Source organism: Bos taurus, chromosome 19 (assembly GCF_002263795.3).
Source record: "Bos taurus isolate L1 Dominette 01449 registration number 42190680 breed Hereford chromosome 19, ARS-UCD2.0, whole genome shotgun sequence".
NCBI classification, from domain to species: domain Eukaryota; kingdom Metazoa; phylum Chordata; class Mammalia; order Artiodactyla; family Bovidae; genus Bos; species Bos taurus.
In genome coordinates, this window is record NC_037346.1 from 27,295,251 (window position 1) to 27,315,274 (window position 20,024).

At 50.3% G+C, this 20,024-nt stretch overlaps 3 protein-coding genes, 3 non-coding genes and 1 pseudogene across 7 annotated transcripts; all 7 read left to right on the plus strand.

Moving 5' to 3' along the window:
* Positions 1-37: 37 nt before the first annotated feature.
* On the plus strand, positions 38-9,411 carry SENP3 (SUMO specific peptidase 3). 2 transcript variants are annotated; one of them, XM_010815977.4, is made up of 12 exons: positions 38-317; positions 622-774; positions 1,458-2,183; positions 4,519-4,758; positions 4,849-4,960; positions 5,342-5,489; positions 5,618-5,665; positions 6,075-6,152; positions 7,828-7,965; positions 8,150-8,233; positions 8,355-8,405; positions 8,868-9,407. In XM_010815977.4, exons 2-12 carry the CDS (start codon positions 702-704, stop codon positions 8,976-8,978), a joined length of 1,809 nt encoding a protein of 602 aa, XP_010814279.1. In that variant the 5' UTR covers positions 38-317; positions 622-701; the 3' UTR covers positions 8,979-9,407. The 2 variants fall into 2 exon arrangements, with proteins under 2 accessions (XP_010814279.1, NP_001178303.1); NM_001191374.2 differs by lacking the exons at positions 38-317; positions 622-774 and having other exon boundaries at positions 1,469-2,183; positions 8,868-9,411.
* Positions 9,412-10,293: 882 nt separating this feature from the next.
* Positions 10,294-16,302, plus strand: EIF4A1 (eukaryotic translation initiation factor 4A1). The gene is given in 11 exon segments (NM_001034228.1): positions 10,294-10,330; positions 11,714-11,762; positions 12,179-12,311; positions 12,774-12,913; positions 13,851-14,019; positions 14,349-14,458; positions 14,621-14,764; positions 14,847-14,984; positions 15,105-15,194; positions 15,453-15,532; positions 15,640-16,302. Coding segments are annotated over 11 exon segments (1,221 nt in total). The 5' UTR covers positions 10,294-10,307; the 3' UTR covers positions 15,785-16,302.
* LOC112442823 (small nucleolar RNA SNORA48) lies at positions 12,346-12,480 on the plus strand. Its single transcript, XR_003031114.1, has one exon. It is a non-coding gene; the product is annotated as a small nucleolar RNA SNORA48 (small nucleolar RNA).
* Positions 13,197-13,341, plus strand: LOC112442824 (uncharacterized; annotated as a pseudogene).
* LOC112442840 (small nucleolar RNA SNORD10) lies at positions 14,115-14,255 on the plus strand. Its single transcript, XR_003031129.1, has one exon. It is a non-coding gene; the product is annotated as a small nucleolar RNA SNORD10 (small nucleolar RNA).
* On the plus strand, positions 15,240-15,383 carry LOC112442805 (small nucleolar RNA SNORA67). The gene has a single exon (XR_003031095.1). It is a non-coding gene; the product is annotated as a small nucleolar RNA SNORA67 (small nucleolar RNA).
* A 505-nt stretch (positions 16,303-16,807) lies between the features above and the next one.
* Positions 16,808-18,864, plus strand: CD68 (CD68 molecule). Its single transcript, NM_001045902.1, is given in 6 exon segments — positions 16,808-16,950; positions 17,029-17,489; positions 17,654-17,773; positions 17,893-17,965; positions 18,078-18,248; positions 18,544-18,864. Coding segments are annotated over 6 exon segments (1,008 nt in total). The 5' UTR covers positions 16,808-16,901; the 3' UTR covers positions 18,678-18,864.
* The last annotated feature ends 1,160 nt before the right edge of the window (positions 18,865-20,024 follow it).

Sequence of the window (20,024 nt, forward strand, 5' to 3'; positions counted from 1 at the left end):
TGGTGGCCCCGCCGGCGCTCTTCGCCGGGTGTGACGCACTAATTGTGCGCCACCGCGGCCGGTGGGCCTGGGGCTAGAGGGAGGGGAAGGAGGAGGGGGAGGTGGTGGAGGTGGAGGTGGAGGCTGAAGCAGAGCAAGAGGCGGCCACGGTGCGGCGGCGCGGCGCGCGGCCCAGAAGCGTTGGAATCCTAAATTGAGACGGCTGCGCCTGAAGACAGCACAAGTGGTGGGGCCGCCGCCGCCGGAGAGATGAGCCGGGAAGCCTGAGGCCGGAGACGCCCGTCCTCGGGCCTGTCCGCCCGGCTTCCCCGCTCTGGGTGAGGACGCCCCCTCCCCTCCCCCCAGCTCTGCCACGGCCTCTCCCATTTCTGGACCCCATTCCCACCTAATGGGGGCCCAGGAGGCCCTCGAAGGGGCTTTCTAAGGCCCTTGCACGCGGAGTCTCCCGAGCCTGTAGGACCACACCGGTGCTGGGACGTATTCTGGTCCCCAGGACGGAGCAGGAAGGGGGCTGGGCCAACCTGGCTCGGCTGAGTTCCGTCTCAGCGCGCCTTGACTCGGCTCCTTAAGCGCCATCCGGTTCTCTTTCAGTTTCCTCTAAAATCCTTCCCTTCTCATTAGATTCTATGACCTGAACCGTAGCCCTCGTATCCCCATTCCCTCCTGAGACGACCCGAGCATGCCCCATTCATTCCACGGTGATGGAGAATTCTCTTCTCACTCTCGTTTACGGATTCCCGGCGGAAGTTGTGTTCTCACGTATCTCTGTACCATGTCAGTATTCCCGTACTGAGCCATTTCCCTTGTTAGCTCTCAATTAGGATATTCCTTGTGCCAATAGACTTGTGTTAGTGCTCAGTCGTGTCCGACTCTTTGCTACCCCATGGACTGTAGCCCGCCAGGCTCCTCTGTTCATGGAATTCTCCAGGCAAAAGAATACTGGAGTGGGTTGCCATTTCCTTCTCCAGGAGATTTCCTGACTCAGGAATAGAACTTAGGTCTCCTGCATTGTAGGCGGATTCTTTACCGTCTGAGCTACCAGGGAAGCCCCTGGTGGTATTCAAGTAGAGAAGTGGAGCCTGAAAATACTAGGCTTGATGTGGGGATCTGAGAAATAGGAGCCCTGAGGCCTGCTGCTTAGCCATTCTTCCTTGCCTCAGACTCTAAAGGGCAGCTTGTGGACCATGTTAACTATAAGGAAGATCTGAAGTTAGGAGTGGGCAGAGGAGGGGGTGGGGAGGGCTAAGATTCTGGGAGAGCAGGAGTCTCTTGCTGTGTTAAGAGCTGGGTCTAAGGAAAGGGAGTGCTGGTTTAGAAAAGCCAGTCATGTCTGCTTGAAATCTCTCTTTTCAGTAGTTTATTTGTGTCTGATTGCAGAAGACGCATGCTGAGAAAGAGAGGTGGGATCTGGGGTGTAGGATGTTTGGATTCTGACACTCCCAACTTTTGTTTTCCAGGCTATTGGAAGATGAAAGAGACTATACAAGGGACTGGGTCTTGGGGGCCTGAGCCTCCTGGACCCGGCATAGCCCCAGCTTTTTCAAGTCCCAGGCGGGAGCGTCTTCGTTGGCCCCCACCCCCTAAACCCCGACTCAAATCAGGTGGAGGGTTTGGGCCAGACCCTGGGTCAGGGACCACAGTGCCAACCAGACGCCTCCCTGTCCCTCGGCCCTCTTTTGATGCGTCAGCTAGTGAAGAGGAGGAGGAAGAAGAGGACGACGAAGATGAAGATGAGGAGGAGGAAGTGGCAGCTTGGAGGCTGCCTCCCAGATGGGGTCAGCTGGGAGCTTCCCAGAGGCCTCGCCCTCCCCGCCCTACTCATCGGAAAACCTGTTCACAGCGCCGTCGCAGAGCTATGAGAGCCTTCCGGATGCTGCTCTACTCAAAAAGCACCTCGCTGACATTCCACTGGAAGCTTTGGGGGCGCCACCGGGGCCGGCGGCGGAACCTCGCACACCCCAAGAACCATCTTTCACCCCGGGAAGGGGCTGTGACACCACAGGTGCCATCCCCCTGCTGTCGTTTTGACTCCCCCCGGGGACCACCTCCACCCCGGCTGAGTCTGTTAGGTGCTCTCATGGCTGAGGATGGGGTGAGAGGGTCTCCACCAGTGCCCTCTGGGGCCCCCATGGAGGAAGATGGATTAAGGTGGACTCCAAAGTCTCCTCTGGGCCCTGACTCCGGTAAGGTGGGAATGGGGCAGAGGAGAGGGTGGAGAGGGCTAAGATCCTGGGAGACCAGGAGTCTCTTGCTGTGATAAGAGCTGGGTCTAAGGAAAGTAGGAGGGCAGAGAGAGACGTTGCAGAACAGTTGTGCAATGTTTTAAGCCCCACTCGGAGCAGGAACTAAGACTGGGAAGAGAGTCAAGGCCTGGAAACAGGATTCCTAAGTAGGTGCCCTGTGCATAGATGAGAGAGGGAATCATGGTTTAGAAAAGCCAGTCATGTCTGCTTGAACTCTCTCTTCATTTGGCCTCTGAGGGTGAGTGCCCCATGCATGTACATCTCATTCTTAGAGTGGTGGGATGGACCTCTCTGGGTAGAGGAGTACGTCACCTGGACAGTTGTGTGTGACATTCTCACTCAGAATGTTTCTCTTTTGGAGAACCCCAACTAAACAACATCAGGCTCTGTCTTTATTAATTATTTGATTATTTATTGAGTCTTTGCTGTATACCAGGTACTATGCTAGTATGCGAGGCATTATGAGAAATATCTTTGAAATTTACATCTCTCTGAAACCTAATGTTTTCTTGCTTTCCTTCTGTTTTTGAGTACACGCATACCTCATTTCATTGTGCTTCACTTTATTGTACTCCAGAGACATTGCATTTTTTACAAATTGAAGGTCTGTGGCAACACTGAGTAGAGCAAGTCTTATCAGTGCCATTTTTCCAACAGTATTTGCTCAGTAGCATGTCTGTGTCACATTTTGGTAATTCTTGAAATATTTCATTGCCTCCACTCCTGAAAAGATTACTGCTCACTGAAGGCTCAGATGATAGCATTTTTAGCAATGAGGTTTTTTAAAAATATTTTTATTTTATTGGAATATAGTTGATTTACAGTGTTGTGTTAGTTTCAGGTGTACAGCAAAGTGATTCAGTTATACATGTATTCATTCTCTTTTAGATTCTTATGCAGGTGATCACAGAATATTGAGTAGAATACCCTGTGCTATATATACTAAGTCCTATATTATATATAGTAGTGTGTATATGTTCATCCCAAGCTCCTGATTTATCCTTCCCCTCCACATTTCTCCTTTGGTAACTATAAGTTTGTTTTCAATATTTCTATAAGTTGGTTTCTGATTTGTAAATAAGTTTATCTTTTTTTAAAAATCAGGTTCCACATACACGTGATAGTGGTTTGTTTCTCTCTGACTTCACTTAGTATGATAATCTCTAGGTCCATCCACGTTGCTGTAAATGGGAGCTTTTTCATTCTTTATTTTATGGCTGAGCAACATGTTGGTGTTCACATGGGCCGCGTCTTCTTTATCCATTCATCCGTTGACGAACGTTTAGGTTGTTTCCATGTCTTGGCTGTTGTAAATAGCACTGCAGTGAACATCAGGGTGCAAACCCTTCAGATTAGGGTTTTCTCCAGATGTATGCCCAGGACTGGGACTGCTGGGTCACCAGGTAGTTGCTGTTTTTAGTTAAGGAACCTCCATACTGTTCTCCGGAGTGATTTTACCACCTTACATTCCCACCAACAGTGTAGGAGGGTTCCCTTTTCTCCACACCTCTCCAACGTTGTTTCTAGACTTTTCTTTTTAAGAAGACAGAGGGGTTTATTTATTTTTTTGACTGTGCTGGGTCTTTGTTGCTGTGCATGGGCTTTCTCTAGTTGTCGAGAGGGGGGGGCTCTTCTTCGTTGTGGTGGCTTCTCCTGTTGTGGAGCACAGGGTCTAGACACACGGGCTTAGTTGCTCTGTGTCATGTGGACTCTTCTCTGACCAAGGATCACATTGGCAGGTGGATTCTTATCCACTGTACTACCAGGGAAGTCCTCGTTTGTAGACTTTTTGATGGTGGCCATTCTGACCAGTGTGAAGTGATACCTCATTTTAGTTTTGATGTGCAGTTCTCTGATGATTGGTGATGTTGAGCATCTTTTCATGTGTAATAAAGTATTTTTAAATTAACTTTTTGGATATAATGTTGCACACTTAATTATAGTATAGTAAAGGTAAGTTTTATATGCACCAGGAAACCCCCAAATTTGTATGACTCAGTTTATTACAATATTTGCTTTATTGTAGTGGTCTGGAAGCAAACCTGCAATATCTCTGAGGTATGCCTGTAATAACTCTTCCTCTCTGTCTCTTATAACCTCTTGAACATAAGTATTTCATGCTTTAGGGTTTTCATTCTTTAGTATTTGTACTGGTAGATTTTGTTTCCGTTCCTCCTCCTCGTGGTCTTATAATTTGCGTGCCTCATTTACTCTTCCCATTGTTCTTTGATGTGAGCGAGTTTCTTGCCTCCATCCTGTTTCTCCTGCTTTGCAGGTCTCCTCTCTTGTACTCTGCCCAATGGCTTTGGGGGACCACTTGGGCCAGAAGGAGAGCGAAGTCTGGCACCCCCTGATGCCAGCATCCTCATCAGCAACGTGTGCAGCATCGGGGACCACGTGGCCCAGGAGCTTTTTCAGGGCTCAGATGTGGGCACTGCAGAAGAGGCTGAGAGGCCTGGGGAGAAAGCTGGCCAGCACAGCCCTCTGCGGGAGGAGCATGTCACCTGTGTGCAGAGTAAGGAGCCCTCCGGGATCTCGTCTTTCCCCTCAGCTGACTGTGAGATCGGAGTCTGGAGTCTCACTTTTCTCTCTTCCCTCCACTCAGGCATCTTGGATGAATTCCTTCAGACTTACGGCAGCCTCATACCCCTCAGCACTGATGAGGTAGTGGAGAAACTAGAGGACATTTTCCAGCAGGAGTTCTCTGCACCTTCCAGGTGAGGCATGAAAGAGATGCCCTTTGGAAGAGGGCTGGGACCTGAGAGATGGGGAGAGAATGCTGCTGCCTTTTCTCCCATAGGGATGTAGTCGGGGAGGAGGAGGAAGCTAGAACTGAAGGGGAGGAATCTGCAGACAAGGTGCCAAGCCCCCGTGAGCCACCCGGGAGGGCCTTTACCTGGGACCCTGAAATACCATGTGGACCTAAGTATTCCTATGCTTCTTACAGGGGAGTGTGCCTTTAGCAAGTCCTCAAAAGGACCCATGACCCAAAGAAAAAGTTTTAGATTCTTATTCTAGGCAGTAGAAGGTACTTCTGTGTGCCCAAGCCACCGCCCCGTCCCCAATCTCTTGCATGACTCAACCCTTGGCCTACCCAGGAAGGGCCTGGTGCTGCAGTTGATCCAGTCATACCAGCGGATGCCAGGCAATGCCATGGTGAGGGGCTTCCGAGTCACCTATAAGCGGCATGTGCTGACCATGGATGACCTGGGAACTTTGTATGGACAGAACTGGCTCAATGACCAGGTAAGGAGGTGTGGAGAAACAGGCCCAAGAGTAGGTTTGGGGAACAATGTATTTGGGGGCCCTCTCTGGGGAAGCCCTGTACCCATGCCACACCCTCCATGGCAAGTGGCCTCCCGTCTTCTCCTCAGGTGATGAACATGTACGGAGACCTGGTCATGGACACAGTCCCTGAAAAGGTAGGCCTAACTAGATACTTCAGTCCCTGGAAAAACTTTTGAAGTTTTAAGCAGCTTTTTCAGTCTCTCATGTCTTCCATTTTACGTAAAGAGGGTCTTTCTTTCTGGAGAGAGGCAGTAGAAGGTAATTTGTTAAATTCAAATTTGTAATCTTGGTCCTGAACTTTTCTAGTCCTTTCCCCTAGTCTGTAGTGTTTTTCCCCAATGGCTAGCCCCACAAATCAGGGTGGGAACTTATAAGATGAGGTTGAAAACAGTTTGTGCTTTTTACCTTTAGTAAGTTGGACTGGAGTTTGTGGAAACCAGTCCTTAGAGCCGTGATGAAATGGAATGGGCGGGGGAGAGGACACGTGGCGGGAGGGCCTGCGGTCTGTTGATTCCACCTGGCTCTTTTGTATCGTTGGCACAGGTGCATTTCTTCAACAGCTTCTTCTATGATAAACTCCGTACCAAAGGTTATGATGGGGTGAAAAGGTGGACCAAAAACGTGAGTTATGAATTCACATCTTATGTAACACCTTGCCTCTAAAGAAGAGTTCTGTTTCCTGTGAATCCTTTCCCCAGCTCTGTTCATTCAGACTTTCAAGTATTTATTAAATGTCTTTTGTGTGCCAGGTACTGTTCTGGGCATTAAGGATACAGTATTAAATAAGGAAAACTTATTGCCTTTTAGGGGTGAGAATCAATAAGCCAGTTAAAGTACAGCTAGTGATAATTTGCTGTAAACAAAACAGTAATGTGGTAGCATGGGGCTGGGTACTTCAGATAGGGTGGTTTGGGAAGGCTTCTCTTAGCTGATACTTTAGTGAGCCAGCCCTGTGCACATCTGGGCAAGGGTGTACTAAGCAAAGGGAACACCGGGAACATGGGATACAGAGCAAGAAAGAACATTTGAGGATCAGAGGGCCCGTGTGGCTGCCTGTGTGGTTGGAGCAGAACGAGCAAAGGAAAAACCATAGAAAATTTGGTCAGAGAGTAGATCATGTGAGGCGTGGAGGGCAGGTCAACCAGGGTAGATTTTATTCTTTGTGGTCTAAGAAGCCATTGAAGAGTGTCGAGCAATCTAGGAAGTGACTCACGTTTTAAACTCCTGTTTCGGCGATGGAAAGGGGGCAAGAGTGGAAGCAGGCAGACTAAACAGAGTAGCTGAGAAGTCCTGATGAGAAACTTGGACCAGAGTGGTCAGTGTGGAAATATTGATAGTAGTAGTTTTATTTAGGGTAGCTCTTGCAGGTAGAACCAATAGGACTTTCTGATGGATTGGACATGAGAGATGAGGAAAAGATAGCAATCAAGGATGATGTCTAGGTTTTTGGCCTAAGTTACTGGGGAATATAATTAAGGCGGAGGGCAGCAGGTTTGGTGGGGTGGGAAAGAGTTCTTTTCTCCATTCTGATTAGTTTACCTGTCCTCTGATTCAAAGGCCAGGAAATTCCAATAGTGAGGTAGGGCTATTGCCTCTAGCATTTCTTAATTCCTGTTTCCCTGTAGAGGTGGGGTGACCTGCATCGGAAAGAACTTGGCTTTCTATATGCCTGTGTCCTGTGTTTAAATTCCACCTCTGTCATCTCTTATTTCTCTCACCTTGAGCAAGTTGCTTTACTTTTCCAAGCCAGTTTCCTCATGAGAACTTTGTTTCAGGATTGTTGTGTTAACTGACTGAGCATCTGTTAGGTGCCATGCATTGTTCTTAGAGTATTGTGGATATCAACTAGTTCAATCTGTGTAACAAACAGGTGAGGATAGATACTGTTATTTTCAGTCTTACAGAAAAAGAAATTGAGGTATAGAGTTACTAAGTAACTTGCTTAGTAACCCAAGTAACTTAACTAAGTAACTTAGTAACCCAGGTTACTTACTTACTTGGGTCATACATGGAGGAGCTGAGTTTGAACCTTGAGAGTCTGACTCCAGGATCTTGAACCTACTAAGCATTTGTACCTTTAATGTGTAAAAAGTACCTGGCCTATCCTGGGCCCTCCAGTGTTTGTTCTGTACCACCTCCTCTGTCTTGCTTTCCTCCTTAAGCCCAAGAATCCGAACATCCAGATGCTGGGCCTTGCCTCACGGTCCAGGGGCTAGGAGTTGAGTTCTTCCACTTAGCTTCTTGCCTGCTCCTCCTCCTGTGCTATCTTACCTGACCTCCAGCCCTGCCTCCTTAGGTGGACATCTTCAATAAAGAGCTCCTGCTAATCCCCATCCACCTGGAGGTGCATTGGTCCCTCATCTCTGTTGACGTGAGGCGGCGCACCATCACCTATTTTGACTCGCAGCGCACCCTGAACCGCCGCTGCCCTAAGGTTTGAGAGGGGAGGGAAAGATGGGCAGAATGTGGGGAGGAGATCCAGTGGCAAGGCATTTCAGGCAGAAGGTTGGGTTTTGGGTCTCTGATGAGCAACCTGGGCTTGGTGCCTGTGACCAGCACAGCTTGGGTTCAGTTGGGAAATGCAGAGGCTCACTTCCTTCTTTCCTCCATCTACATAGCATATTGCCAAGTATCTGCAGGCAGAGGCAGTGAAGAAAGACCGGCTGGATTTCCACCAGGGCTGGAAAGGTTACTTCAAAATGGTAAGTTCCTAGAGGAGGTTTAAGCAGGGTTGAGGTGGTGGGAGGTGTGGTAGGAGGCAGAAGCTGAAGCTATACACATAGGGTCTCCAGGAGAAGGGCTTACCTTCTTCTTCTTCTCCAGAATGTGGCCAGGCAGAATAATGACAGTGACTGTGGCGCCTTTGTGTTGCAGGTAAGCAGATACTAGGTGGGTTAAAGAGTTGGGAGGGAAGGGGAAGCTGTTCAGCCTCCCTCACTTGACTTAGAACCACTTACATAGCAGGAGTAACCCTACGTGTTAGAATGCAGAAAACCTGATTTCATTGGTCCTCTCTTGGCTTCTCCATACCATGTTCGGACTGGATCCTTGGGCTCTGGCCCTGATACAACTGCCTCTGATCCCCAATGCAAAGTGTTTTCTGTTAACATTTGATATTTTATGTACCAAATAGGAACCTTGGCTTTACAGTCAGACTTTTTTTGAACCCCAGCCTATGGGACCTTGGTTTCGTTTGTTTTTGAAATGGGAATATTCTTGGAAAGATCCAGTGAGAGGTGTATCAGAAGAAATATGTAGCACAGGTCCTACTGGGGGTGGTGGGGGGGGGGGCCGTGCTCAGTAGGTGGTTCTCATGGCCTGCTTTATTAACCCCAGTATTGCAAGCACCTGGCCCTGTCTCAGCCATTCAGCTTCACTCAGCAGGACATGCCCAAACTTCGTCGGCAGATCTACAAGGAGCTGTGTCACTGCAAACTCACTGTGTGAGCCTCGTATCCCAGGCCTCAAGCCCATTTGTTAATGGGCAGGGGAACATGGGAGACCCTTCCCAAGAAACTCAAGTTCCTTTTGTCTTTAGCCTCTTTCCACCCAGTTCCCTTTGGTTTTTCATATTTAAATGTTTGATTTCTGTATTTTTTTTTCCCTTTGAGAGAATACTTGTTGATTTCTGATGTTCAAGGGGTGGCCATGGAAAATCCCCTATTTCCCGCTGTCTGCAAGGGAGTATGGCCTTGTGGCCTGAGTGGGGCAGTCATCTCCCTTCCATGTGCAGGGGCGGGGGTGGGGGGGCAGAAAAATCTAGGGGTGGTGGGCGGGCAATGGGATTACTGCCTGCCAAATCGTCAAACATTTTTTATATATATATATATAAATGCCACGGTCCTCCTCTGTCAATAAAGGATCCTTTGGAGATAACATAGTGGTGGTCTTCCTTAAGGGGCCTCAACCTAGTGGATATGCTCTCAGGCTTTACTCCAGCCAGTGCTGTTAGCTTCCCCTTATGGGATTTAAGACTCCTGGGGCGAGCTTTCCATTAGTGGCTCAGACAGCACCACCACCATGCCGTCCACAAAAAGAATCCCCCAGTGGGGGGCGCCAGGCTGGAAGTACGGAGGGTTGGTAAGCCTCAAAAATAAGGGAGCTTGAGAGGTGCTAAAGTTGGGGAAACAGCACACTTAACGGGGCCGGCAGGATTTATGACAGCAACCCCAGATGATAGTAAACTCATAAATCAGTTTACTCCATCCCTTCTTCCAGCCCAGGAACCCTCCTAGCCGCTGGGATATGGTTCTTGATTCCATTATCTCTGCACATTCGGGGTTGGGGTCCGATTTATCGTTGGTGCAGGAGAGAACAAAATTAAACGTAGGTCCAGGGGAGACCTGGAGTAGAGATCGACGAAAGTGGTAGTCCCGGGAGCCCGGAAGTCCCTGGAGGCTGAAACCTCGCCCCCTTTGCCTGATAGGGCGCGCTAGGCCACATGACCAGGGCACTATCGCCTCCGCACGTGTAGGGGTGCAGGGCCCCAAGATGGCTGCCAGGCCTCGAGGCCTGACTACAGTATGTCACTTCCGTACCGGCAAGAAAGGCGGGTCCTTTAGCCAATGAGGCTGCGGGGCGGGTCTTCATCTTGATAGGCGTTCAAGTTATCCAATGGTGGCTGCGTGCCAGGGCGCCTACGAATTGACGTCACGCCGGGTTGCTGAGAGGCGGCAGGCGGGGCCGAGGCGGTCAAGCCAATGTGATGGCTGGGGCGGGGTCGGGCGCTCTATAAGTTGTGGATAGGCGGGCACTCCGCCCTAGTTTCTAAGGATCATGTCTGCGAGTCAGGATTCCCGGTAAGAAAGATATTTGCAAGAGGTTGTGGCTACTTACCTTGCTACCCTTTCCGAAGATTCCAGTGGGGGGAGCTGAGGCCCCCCCAAGCCCCAGGCCCCCCAGGGTTGAGGGGAGACTCAGGACGGGAGGATCCGTCGCGTGGGGGGGGTGGTGAGGGGCGGGTCCACGACCGACGTTGCCGCCAGGCCCTGGGAGAGGCCGAGGACAGCTTGGCTTTTGGGACCTAGCTCGCATGGTTAGTGAGGGACCCTCGACCGACGCAGTGCGCGAAGCCCCATCACTGAGTCGGGCGGCGAGGTCGCGACTTTTTAGTGGGGAAAGGTAGAGGCGGGCGTGCGTGGCCCGAAGCCGCCGGTCCGATTGCCTCACTACCGGAGGGAGGGCTCGCGCGCTTGGGGTTCCGGAGGATTCTGACGGTACCACTCGCCGAAGGCGGGGGTCCTTAGGTCTGTAAATCCAGTCGCTTACTCGCGTGGAGCTATGGGTTGGGGGGAGAAGAAGCCGGCCGTTCAGTGTGCTGGTTTTCTTGACGGCCAGGACCGAGCCTAATCCCGAGGAGCGGCCGCGTGAGGCATCGGGAGCCCACCCGGCGCCGGGCGGGCGGGTCCATTTTGCCGCACAAGTCGGGCAATTGGCAAACTGCGGATGGGCAGGTCCACTTTACTTCAGGGGTGAGCGGCCTGAGGTATGGGAGGGCGACGCCATTTCGCGACGGGGGCGGGCGGGATGTGGATTGTTCCCTGTAGGCGGGGGGGGGGGGCCGTCGCCGGGTGGTCGAGGGAGCAAGCACATGGCTGCTCGAGGCGTTCCCCTCCCCCAGTCCGCTTCGCTGCTAAGTGTTGTGCAATCTACCCCTTGCTAGCTCGGCTGGGGCTCATTGTGCGTGAGGCCGCCACCGCCCGCGGCCTCCCACATCCGGGCACTGCGAGGGGGGGAGATGGGCTGGAGGGAGTGGGGGAGGTGCGGGCGGTGTGACGTGGGGGGAAGGGGATGTCCTACCCCGGCGTCTGGGAGGTGGAGGGCGGGATTTCCGGCAGGCAGGGGCCACGGTGGGAGGTGCACGCGCTTGGGTTTGGAGCGCCGGACCCGGGACACGTGGCCCAGGAGGCAAGCACCACCTCCGCGCCCCTTAAGCGCAGCGCAGTTCTTCCAGCCTTGGGGTCTTCACGGAGCGTTACTCCATCTTGTCGGGGGTGGCTTGTCCTGAGCCGCTCCCGGGATGGGGCAAAGGCTTGACTCAGTTGTAAAATGACTTGCGTCTTACGGGAACTCGTGGGGGTTGGAATAGGGAGTGCAGGCTGATGGCATCATGCAAAGCCGGTTGCTGGTAGGAAGAGATTGACTGTCAGGATTTCTACATACTCCTGTTTTTAAACCAACAGATCTAGAGACAATGGCCCCGATGGGATGGAACCCGAAGGCGTCATCGAGGTGAGGCTGGATTCCTCCCACCATTATCTTTTCAAGTCTGGGAAAGCCAGTGGTAGTAGCATTATTTCGATTTTGCACTGGGGGTTTAATGAATAAAACCAGAACCCAGGATTCAACTGTGCTTAGTTTAAAACCCCCAGATAGGTAGGATTCTAATTCCTTTATGGTAATACATAATGCTTAATGTTTGAGACATATCATCCAAATTCTGTTCTCCCTTGTATTAACAGCCAGCTTCACTGTTTACAGGTGGGCTGACCCCCTAGGGTGGTTTCCCAGGCTGAGTAGAACCAACCAGCTGGCTTCCTTGGGTTGAAGAGAGTGTGGTTTCTGAAGTTTTGGTGCAGGTACAGGGGCTTGTTTGCTCTTAGACAGGAGCACAGCCCCATTTCTCTGGATTCTTTTGCTTCCTGCAGAGTAACTGGAATGAGATTGTCGACAGCTTTGATGACATGAACCTCTCAGAGTCACTCCTCCGTGGCATATATGCCTATGGTTTTGAGAAGCCCTCTGCCATTCAGCAGCGAGCCATTCTTCCTTGTATCAAGGGTAAGATCCCTCTGCCCTAGAACAAGTTGTGAACCGTCCCTGACCTGGGTAGAGTGGCACCTGGTTGGTGGCGCCTGTCTCATATCAGTGAGGGACAAAACAACTCCTTGTTTATCCCAGCTTGGCTTTTGCTCTGTGCCCATGCCTGGTTCATGCCCTGGACACATGGATTGACTACTGGTTTAATCTCTGAGGTAGTGTTTTGGCCATATCATGTTGGCTTTTTACAGATATATTTCTAGACTAATTTTGTTGCAGTACTAAATGACTGAAACTTGGCTTAGTTTTCAGTTCTGTTCCTGTTTGGGTACTATGTTGTCAAAAAGTCTGAAGCACTTACTGCTGAGCACATAACATCTTTGTTGGTTGCTTATTGATCTCATTCAGCAGGGCTTTTGAATGTCCCATGATTCCCAAGAATGCTTTCTACCATATCAAATTTCTCTCCCAATTTGTGTTTAGGTTATGATGTGATTGCTCAAGCCCAATCTGGGACTGGGAAAACGGCCACTTTTGCCATATCAATTCTGCAACAGATTGAATTAGATCTAAAGGCCACCCAGGCCTTGGTCCTGGCACCCACTAGAGAGTTGGCCCAGCAGGTGAGTTTACTTTCCTTCTCTTGAGGGACTCATTTAGAAATGATCTGCAGAAACCAGAAGTATGTACCCTAACTACTACTGTTTCTAGAACTGAAGTAAGGAGAAAACAGGTGATGTGAAGTTGGTTGATGACTTCCAGGTCTCAAGACTTACTAGATTAATTATAAGCTTTTTCTAACCAAACACTAAAAGCATCCCTTACTCCACCCATTTCCTGAGTCAGATGAAAAGGCTGCTGGGTGGAGCCTAGCTGGCTGGGCAAGTTTGGCCATTTTATGAACAAACTCCCTGGCAATGGGCAAAGAGGCACCTGGTTGGTGGTGTTGCTCTTATATCAGTCAGGGGCAAAGCAGATGTCTAGTCCTTTGTTCATCCTAGCTTGATGCCTGGATTGGTGGCCAGAGCTATTTCATGCCTGGGGCACATAAAATGTAGGGCTGTTTTCCTTAGTCTTAAAAAGATGAGAAACCCCTGTCTCATAAGTTGACTGCTAATTGAGTTGAAGGGAATGTATTCTTGTAATGTTCTATGGAGGTATCATGGTCATTCTGTGCCTGACTTCTGAACAAAGATAATGTAAGCAAGAAGTTACCATAAAGCTCTCCTCTGGGGCCTTAGGGTCTAGAATATGATTTGAAAATGAAGATCTAACATAGGTTCTATGGCAGGAGTATAAGAGGATACAGGTGACCATATAGAAATTATTTCAGGGCTATTTTTGTGAGTCAGTGTGTACATTGAAGAACCGTCCTGAGTTCAAATTCTGAGTCTGCCTTTTATCAGCAGAGATCTTAGTCTTACATGGTATGTTCACCGGTTTCTTGCTTGAGGGCGGTTAACTTAATAGTGTTAGGTCTCAAAAGTTGGAAAGAATGACTTTAAAATGGGGCCTGGCAGTTGGAGCTAATATACAGGCACTGTTCTTATTCTGATTCAGATACAGAAGGTAGTAATGGCCTTAGGAGATTACATGGGTGCCTCGTGCCATGCCTGCATTGGGGGTACCAATGTACGTGCTGAGGTGCAGAAGCTGCAGATGGAAGCCCCCCATATCATCGTGGGTACCCCAGGCCGTGTGTTCGACATGCTTAACCGGAGATACTTGTGTGAGTGCATCAGTTTTCTAGTCCTCTGGGTCACTTCCCTATGCGTGCTTAGTTTGGCTATAATTTCATTCCCAATGATATCCTCTGAAAGAGCTGCTCTGTGATGAACTCCATGCGTGTCATCTGAGCCTGGCTTCCCTGTCATCTCAGCCCAGGTAGTGTTCTACTTCCCAAGGCTGTTGTCTGGCCTGGAAAGGGGATCCCAGGCAAAGGATCAACCTTTGTATTCTGAGAGCAGAAGACTGCCTATGCTCTGTTCTTTATCAGGATAGTTAGGTATATTTCAGATTTTTTAATAACTACCCGTTGGTGTTTCCTTTTTCTTGTAGCTCCCAAATACATCAAGATGTTTGTACTGGATGAAGCTGATGAAATGTTAAGCCGTGGATTCAAGGACCAGATCTATGACATATTCCAGAAGCTCAACAGCAACACCCAGGTGAGGACAGGACATTGGGGTTGTCTTGCTTGTATGGCTGATAGCTTTGCATACAGGTTGTGGTATGCTTGGGGGTGATGATAGGAGCATTTATCAACTGCCAGGGAAACCATGGAATTCTAGAGTATTCCCTACCCTGAAGCTGATTTTATTTTTCATTAGGTGGTTTTGCTGTCAGCTACAATGCCTTCTGATGTGCTTGAGGTGACCAAGAAGTTCATGAGGGACCCAATTAGAATTCTTGTCAAGAAGGAAGAGTTGACGCTGGAGGGTATCCGTCAGTTCTACATCAATGTGGAACGAGAGGTGGGGCCCAGTGCAGGAGGCGGACCTGGTGGTGAGTTGTTGGGTATAGCCCCTGACTGATCTCCCCACCCCCACCCCCCAGGAGTGGAAGCTGGACACACTGTGCGACTTGTATGAAACCCTGACCATTACCCAGGCAGTCATCTTCATCAACACCCGAAGGAAGGTGGATTGGCTCACCGAGAAGATGCATGCCCGAGACTTCACCGTCTCTGCCATGGTGAGGTTTCTCTGCATCATTTACCAGCACAGTAAAACATGGCAGAGGATTACTTACAGCCAGTTCTCTCAGAAGCAACAGACCTACCCTTTACATACACCATTTCATTTCCTGTTTTAGCACGGAGACATGGACCAAAAAGAACGAGACGTTATCATGAGGGAGTTCCGCTCTGGCTCTAGCAGAGTATTGATTACCACTGACCTACTGGTGAGTAGAGGGGCATTTGGACAAGACTGGAAGGAAGAGGAGAGAATCCAAGTTGATTCCCTCTTCCAAGGGGCCTACTAGTGCCCCTCTTCAGGAAAGTAGCAACTTGGAATAAAATCTGGCACGCCTCAGGCTTCTGAGGAAAAGGGGGTGTTTATTTCCTTTGCCTGCCTTTGGCTGCCTACATGTATGGTTAATTTCTGGATAGACTTGTGCTTTCTCATTCACACCCTGAAACTGCCTTCTTTCTTTACATAGGCCAGAGGTATTGATGTACAGCAAGTTTCCTTAGTCATCAACTATGACCTCCCCACCAATAGGGAAAACTATATCCACAGGTAAATGAAAATCTGGTCTTGTTAACCAACCCAGTTCCCCTCTTGCCCAGTCCTCCCTACAGAGAAGCTTCTGATTTTTCTATTTTCCTTATCCTCACTTGTTCCAGAATTGGTCGTGGCGGACGTTTCGGCCGTAAGGGTGTGGCTATTAACATGGTGACAGAAGAGGACAAGAGGACTCTTCGAGACATCGAAACCTTCTACAACACCTCCATTGAGGAAATGCCCCTCAATGTTGCTGACCTCATCTGAGGGGGGGCTGTTGTGCTACCTAGCACCAGCCAGGGATGAAACCTTGGAGGGGGCTGAGGAGCAGCAGGAGGGGGGAGGGAAGGGAGCCAAGGGATGGACATCTTGTCATTTTTTTCTTTTTTTTTTTCTTTGACTCTTTGAATAAATGTCACTTTTTGAGGCAAAAGAAGGAACCGTGAACATTTTAGACACCCTTTTCTTTGGGGTAGGCGCCGTCTTCTTCTCCCAAAAACACTAATCCATTTCCCTAACCTAGTCAACCTCCAAACCCCAGAGGCTCTCCCACCCCAGCTGAATTCCTCTGAAAACATTCATTCAGTAGGGGCTATAATTTTGCCCCACCTCATCTGCTGGGCCAAATCTGGAGGGTGAACCCCTGAGCTAGGTAGCCCAGGGGGTTGTCCTCAGGTTGGGGGAGCAGGGGAGAGAAAATGGTAGCCATTTTTACATTGTTTTGTATAGTATTTATTGATTCAGGAAACAAACACAAAATTCTGAATAAAATGACTTGGAAACTGCCTGCCTTGGCTTCTCATTTCTTCCCTCCCACCTGCTGTTGGGTACAGCTCTACTGCCCCCACTGCCCCCATCCCTGCTAATAGTTACTTTCTGTTGTGCTTTCTTGTTGCCTGGAAAATGGTCATGTTAACTAGCGGGTATGACCTTTCCATAGGGGTTGAGCAAGGACCATCATAAGCACCTCACATGTCTCAGCAAAGAGGAAGTGATGGAGGCAAAAGGGAGTGCTCTGAATTTACATCCTAGTGAGCTCTCCCATAGAGGGGCTGCTGCCTCTCTAATCACTTGTTGCAACTGCCAAGCATATTTTGCTGAGGAAGACAAATCCATAAGGATCAACTTCCCCAAAACTCCCCATCTCGCTACCCACATGATGCAGCTAGCTCCTTTGGTGACACCAGGGCCAATCACTTAATGACTAAGAGATCACGGTGGCCGGGGCTGAGGTGCCTGAGTCAGGCTGGGGGTGGGATCACCTCGAGTTAACAGGAAGTCCGAGATTTCCTCTTTTCTCCAAACAGAAGGCAGAGGGTACAGGGTTGGTTGAGCAGGCAGCTGGTACTAACACTGGTGGACTTGGGGTGAAGGCTGTTCTGTCATGAGGTTGGCTGTGTTCTTCTCTGGGGCCTTGCTGGGGCTACTAGCAGGTAAGGAGGAAGGGGACGGGGAGGAGGGCCCCTGGGAAGAAGCCTGCCCCGGGTTGCTAACCAGTTTTTTCCTCAAAGCCCAGGGGACAGGGAATGACTGTCCTCATAAAAAATCCGCCACTCTGCTGCCATCCTTCACGGTGACACCTACAGCTACAGAAAGCACGCCAAGCCCTGGAACAACCAGCCACAGAACTACCAAGAGCCACAGAACCACCACTTGGAGAATCTCCACCACCACGCATACAACCAACACCACAGGAACCACCAGCAGCGAGTCCCCAACAGCCACTCATAGTCCTGCTACCACCACCAGTCATCAGAATACTACAGTTCATCCAACAAGCAACATTACTGCCACGAGTCCAGGACCCTCCACCAGATCCCCCCACCCAGAACCACCACCCTCTCCAAGTCCTAGCCCAGGCTCCAAGGAGGCAATAGGAGACTACACTTGGAGTAATGGTTCCCAGCCCTGCGTCCGGCTCCAAGCCCAGATTCAGATTCGAGTTTTGTACCCAACCCAGGGTGGAGGAGAGGTAAAGCTAAAAGAGTGGAGGACATAAAGGGAAGGGGCTGAGGCCTGATATGATTCAGAAGTGGGGGAGGAAGAGCAGAGGAGACAAATACAGATTGAAGACAATGGGAACATGGAATGGCAGAGCTGTGTAGTCTTGTGACCTCTCATCTTTAACTTCTACAGGCCTGGGGCATCTCTGTACTGAACCCCAACAGAACCAAGGCCCAGGGGGGCTGTGAAGGTACCCATTCCCACTTGCTCCTCTCATTCCCATCCGGACAGCTCAGCTTCGGATTCAAGCAGGTATTAACCCTCATCCCTCCCTGTCACCCTATCACTACCAACCTCTTGCCATACCCCTTACTCTATACCTGGATGCAACTCCCCCCTGCTGCCCTGAGTCTTCCTGGTTGCCTCCCCAGGATCCACTGCAGAGCGCAGTCTACCTGAACTATATGGCTGTGGAGTACAACGTGTCCTTCCCCCAGGCAGTGCGTGAGTAACCTTCCCTTTCTCACCACTTGCACTAGATATTTGGGTTCCTGAAGGGACCCAGGCTAGTGGGTGGAGATGTGGATATGGAGCTAACTCTTCCTCATTCTTTTAGAGTGGACATTCTCAGTTCAGAACTCATCCCTCCGAGATCTCCAAACCCCCCTGGGCCATAGCTTCAGTTGCAGAAATGCAAGCATCATTGTTTCACCAGCTTTACACCTTGATCTGCTCTCCCTGAAGCTACAAGCTGCTCAGCTGTCCCCCTCAGGGGCCTTTGGACCAAGTAAGACCTACTTCTTCCCGCCTCGAATTTTCCCATTGCACTGAAAGCCCCCACCCAGGCTTATAAATCTCCCTCCTTGCACCCCCAAATCTCCTCCTCTCAAGCTTGTCACAGCTGGGGTAACTGTCCTTCCTCCTCCATAAGGCTCTCCCCAGGCTCCCCTTTGTTTCCCGCTCCGAGACATCTAGGTGAGCGCCTACCAATCTCTACTTCCCAACATCCCCTACATTCCTTCCTCCCACCTTGATCCCAACCACCGCCACTGTGACACCCACTTGACCTGTCTTTCCACCAGGTTTCTCTTGTCCCAATGATAAGTCCATCTTGCTGCCTCTCATCATCGGCCTGATCTTACTCGGCCTCCTCACCCTGGTGCTTGTTACCTTCTGCATCATCCGAAGACGCCCACCCACTTACCAGCCCCTCTGAACATGTCTCAATATCCAGGGCACCAGGAGGTCCTTTCATTTCTCATCACTCAATTGACTTAAAGAGATAAAAGGTATCATCCTTCTCTATCTTGATGAACAAAGAGATAATGCAATTGGGAAGGATGAGGGAAAAGATGTTTATTAAATATGACTGATTCCCCATCTCCCATGGGAAAATAATAAAACTTGCTCAAATCTTTATCCTTGGTTTTCCTTGTCCTTCCTGCCAGAATTAAAAGCCGTTAAGTTTCTTGTCACACACCTTTTGGTACCTTCCATGGTTGAGTCTAAGGGTCCTAGAAACAGCTCACCAGGAGCGATGAAAATGTCACTTTGTGGTGCAATGCCCTCATGGATTCCTCCTTCAAAGTCTGGCACAGCTGTTGTCAAACTGGCCTTGCCTCCCTTGCTCCTCTTTTCCTGGGGTCTCTGGCTGTTCCAGTTACCTCTCCTCCAATCCAGGGGAGCCACCCATCCCAGCAGCCTGTCAAATGCTCTGCCCTACCAACTGTGTCCGAGCTAGCGAACAACCCAGATTAAACTCTGGCTGCATCTGGGATGCTCCTATCTCACCTGCAAAGGATTTTCATCAACCACAGGAGCAGTATGTACTGTGACTTGCATAAAATATTCTTTACGCTCCTGGGCAATCCACAGTCCCTGGTGGTGGTGCCCCCTAGTGGTGGTGGGTGGCACCCCCTAGGACAGCCCCAGTGTGGATTCTAAAAAGGATCTCCCCGACCGCCCTAGCCTGAACGACCAGACCAGGAAGTGCTAAATTCCCCTTTACAATTCATGGCCCTGTGAGCATCGCCAGGGCCAATATGGGGCCCTTCCAATTGTAGGAGCCTTATAAAGCTACAGAAAGCAGCCGCCGAGACCGGCAGACCCACCCCTTTTGAGGGAGCTCGTGTCCGAGACCCAGCAAACACACCACCGCCTTGCGACACCTCGTAAGACCCTGCAGACTGTGGCGCAGGAGTCACCGAAGGGTGTGGTATTCCCAGCAAGAGCGCGATGACCAGTGCCATCTCCACCAAGACTTAGTGTCCGGGCACTGGGTACCAGAAGGCATCGCTACTGCTGGGTAGTCTTGAGATGTCCCTAGGCGAGATGCTAGGGCGCCCCCATCTGGCCCAAATCCTGGCTAAGCACGTGGTGATAGGAGGCCGAGAAAGGGGCCATGGCCCAGAGGTGGCGCCCTCGGGCCAGTGAGGTGAGAGGGAACCCCGGGGCCTTCGTTTCACAGAAGCAGCCAGGACTGGGCCCATATGGGAGCTAGGGACGCTGCCATCTCCGGAAACCGGGCTCTCCTTCCCCACCACCCCTTCCTCTGTTTCACTGT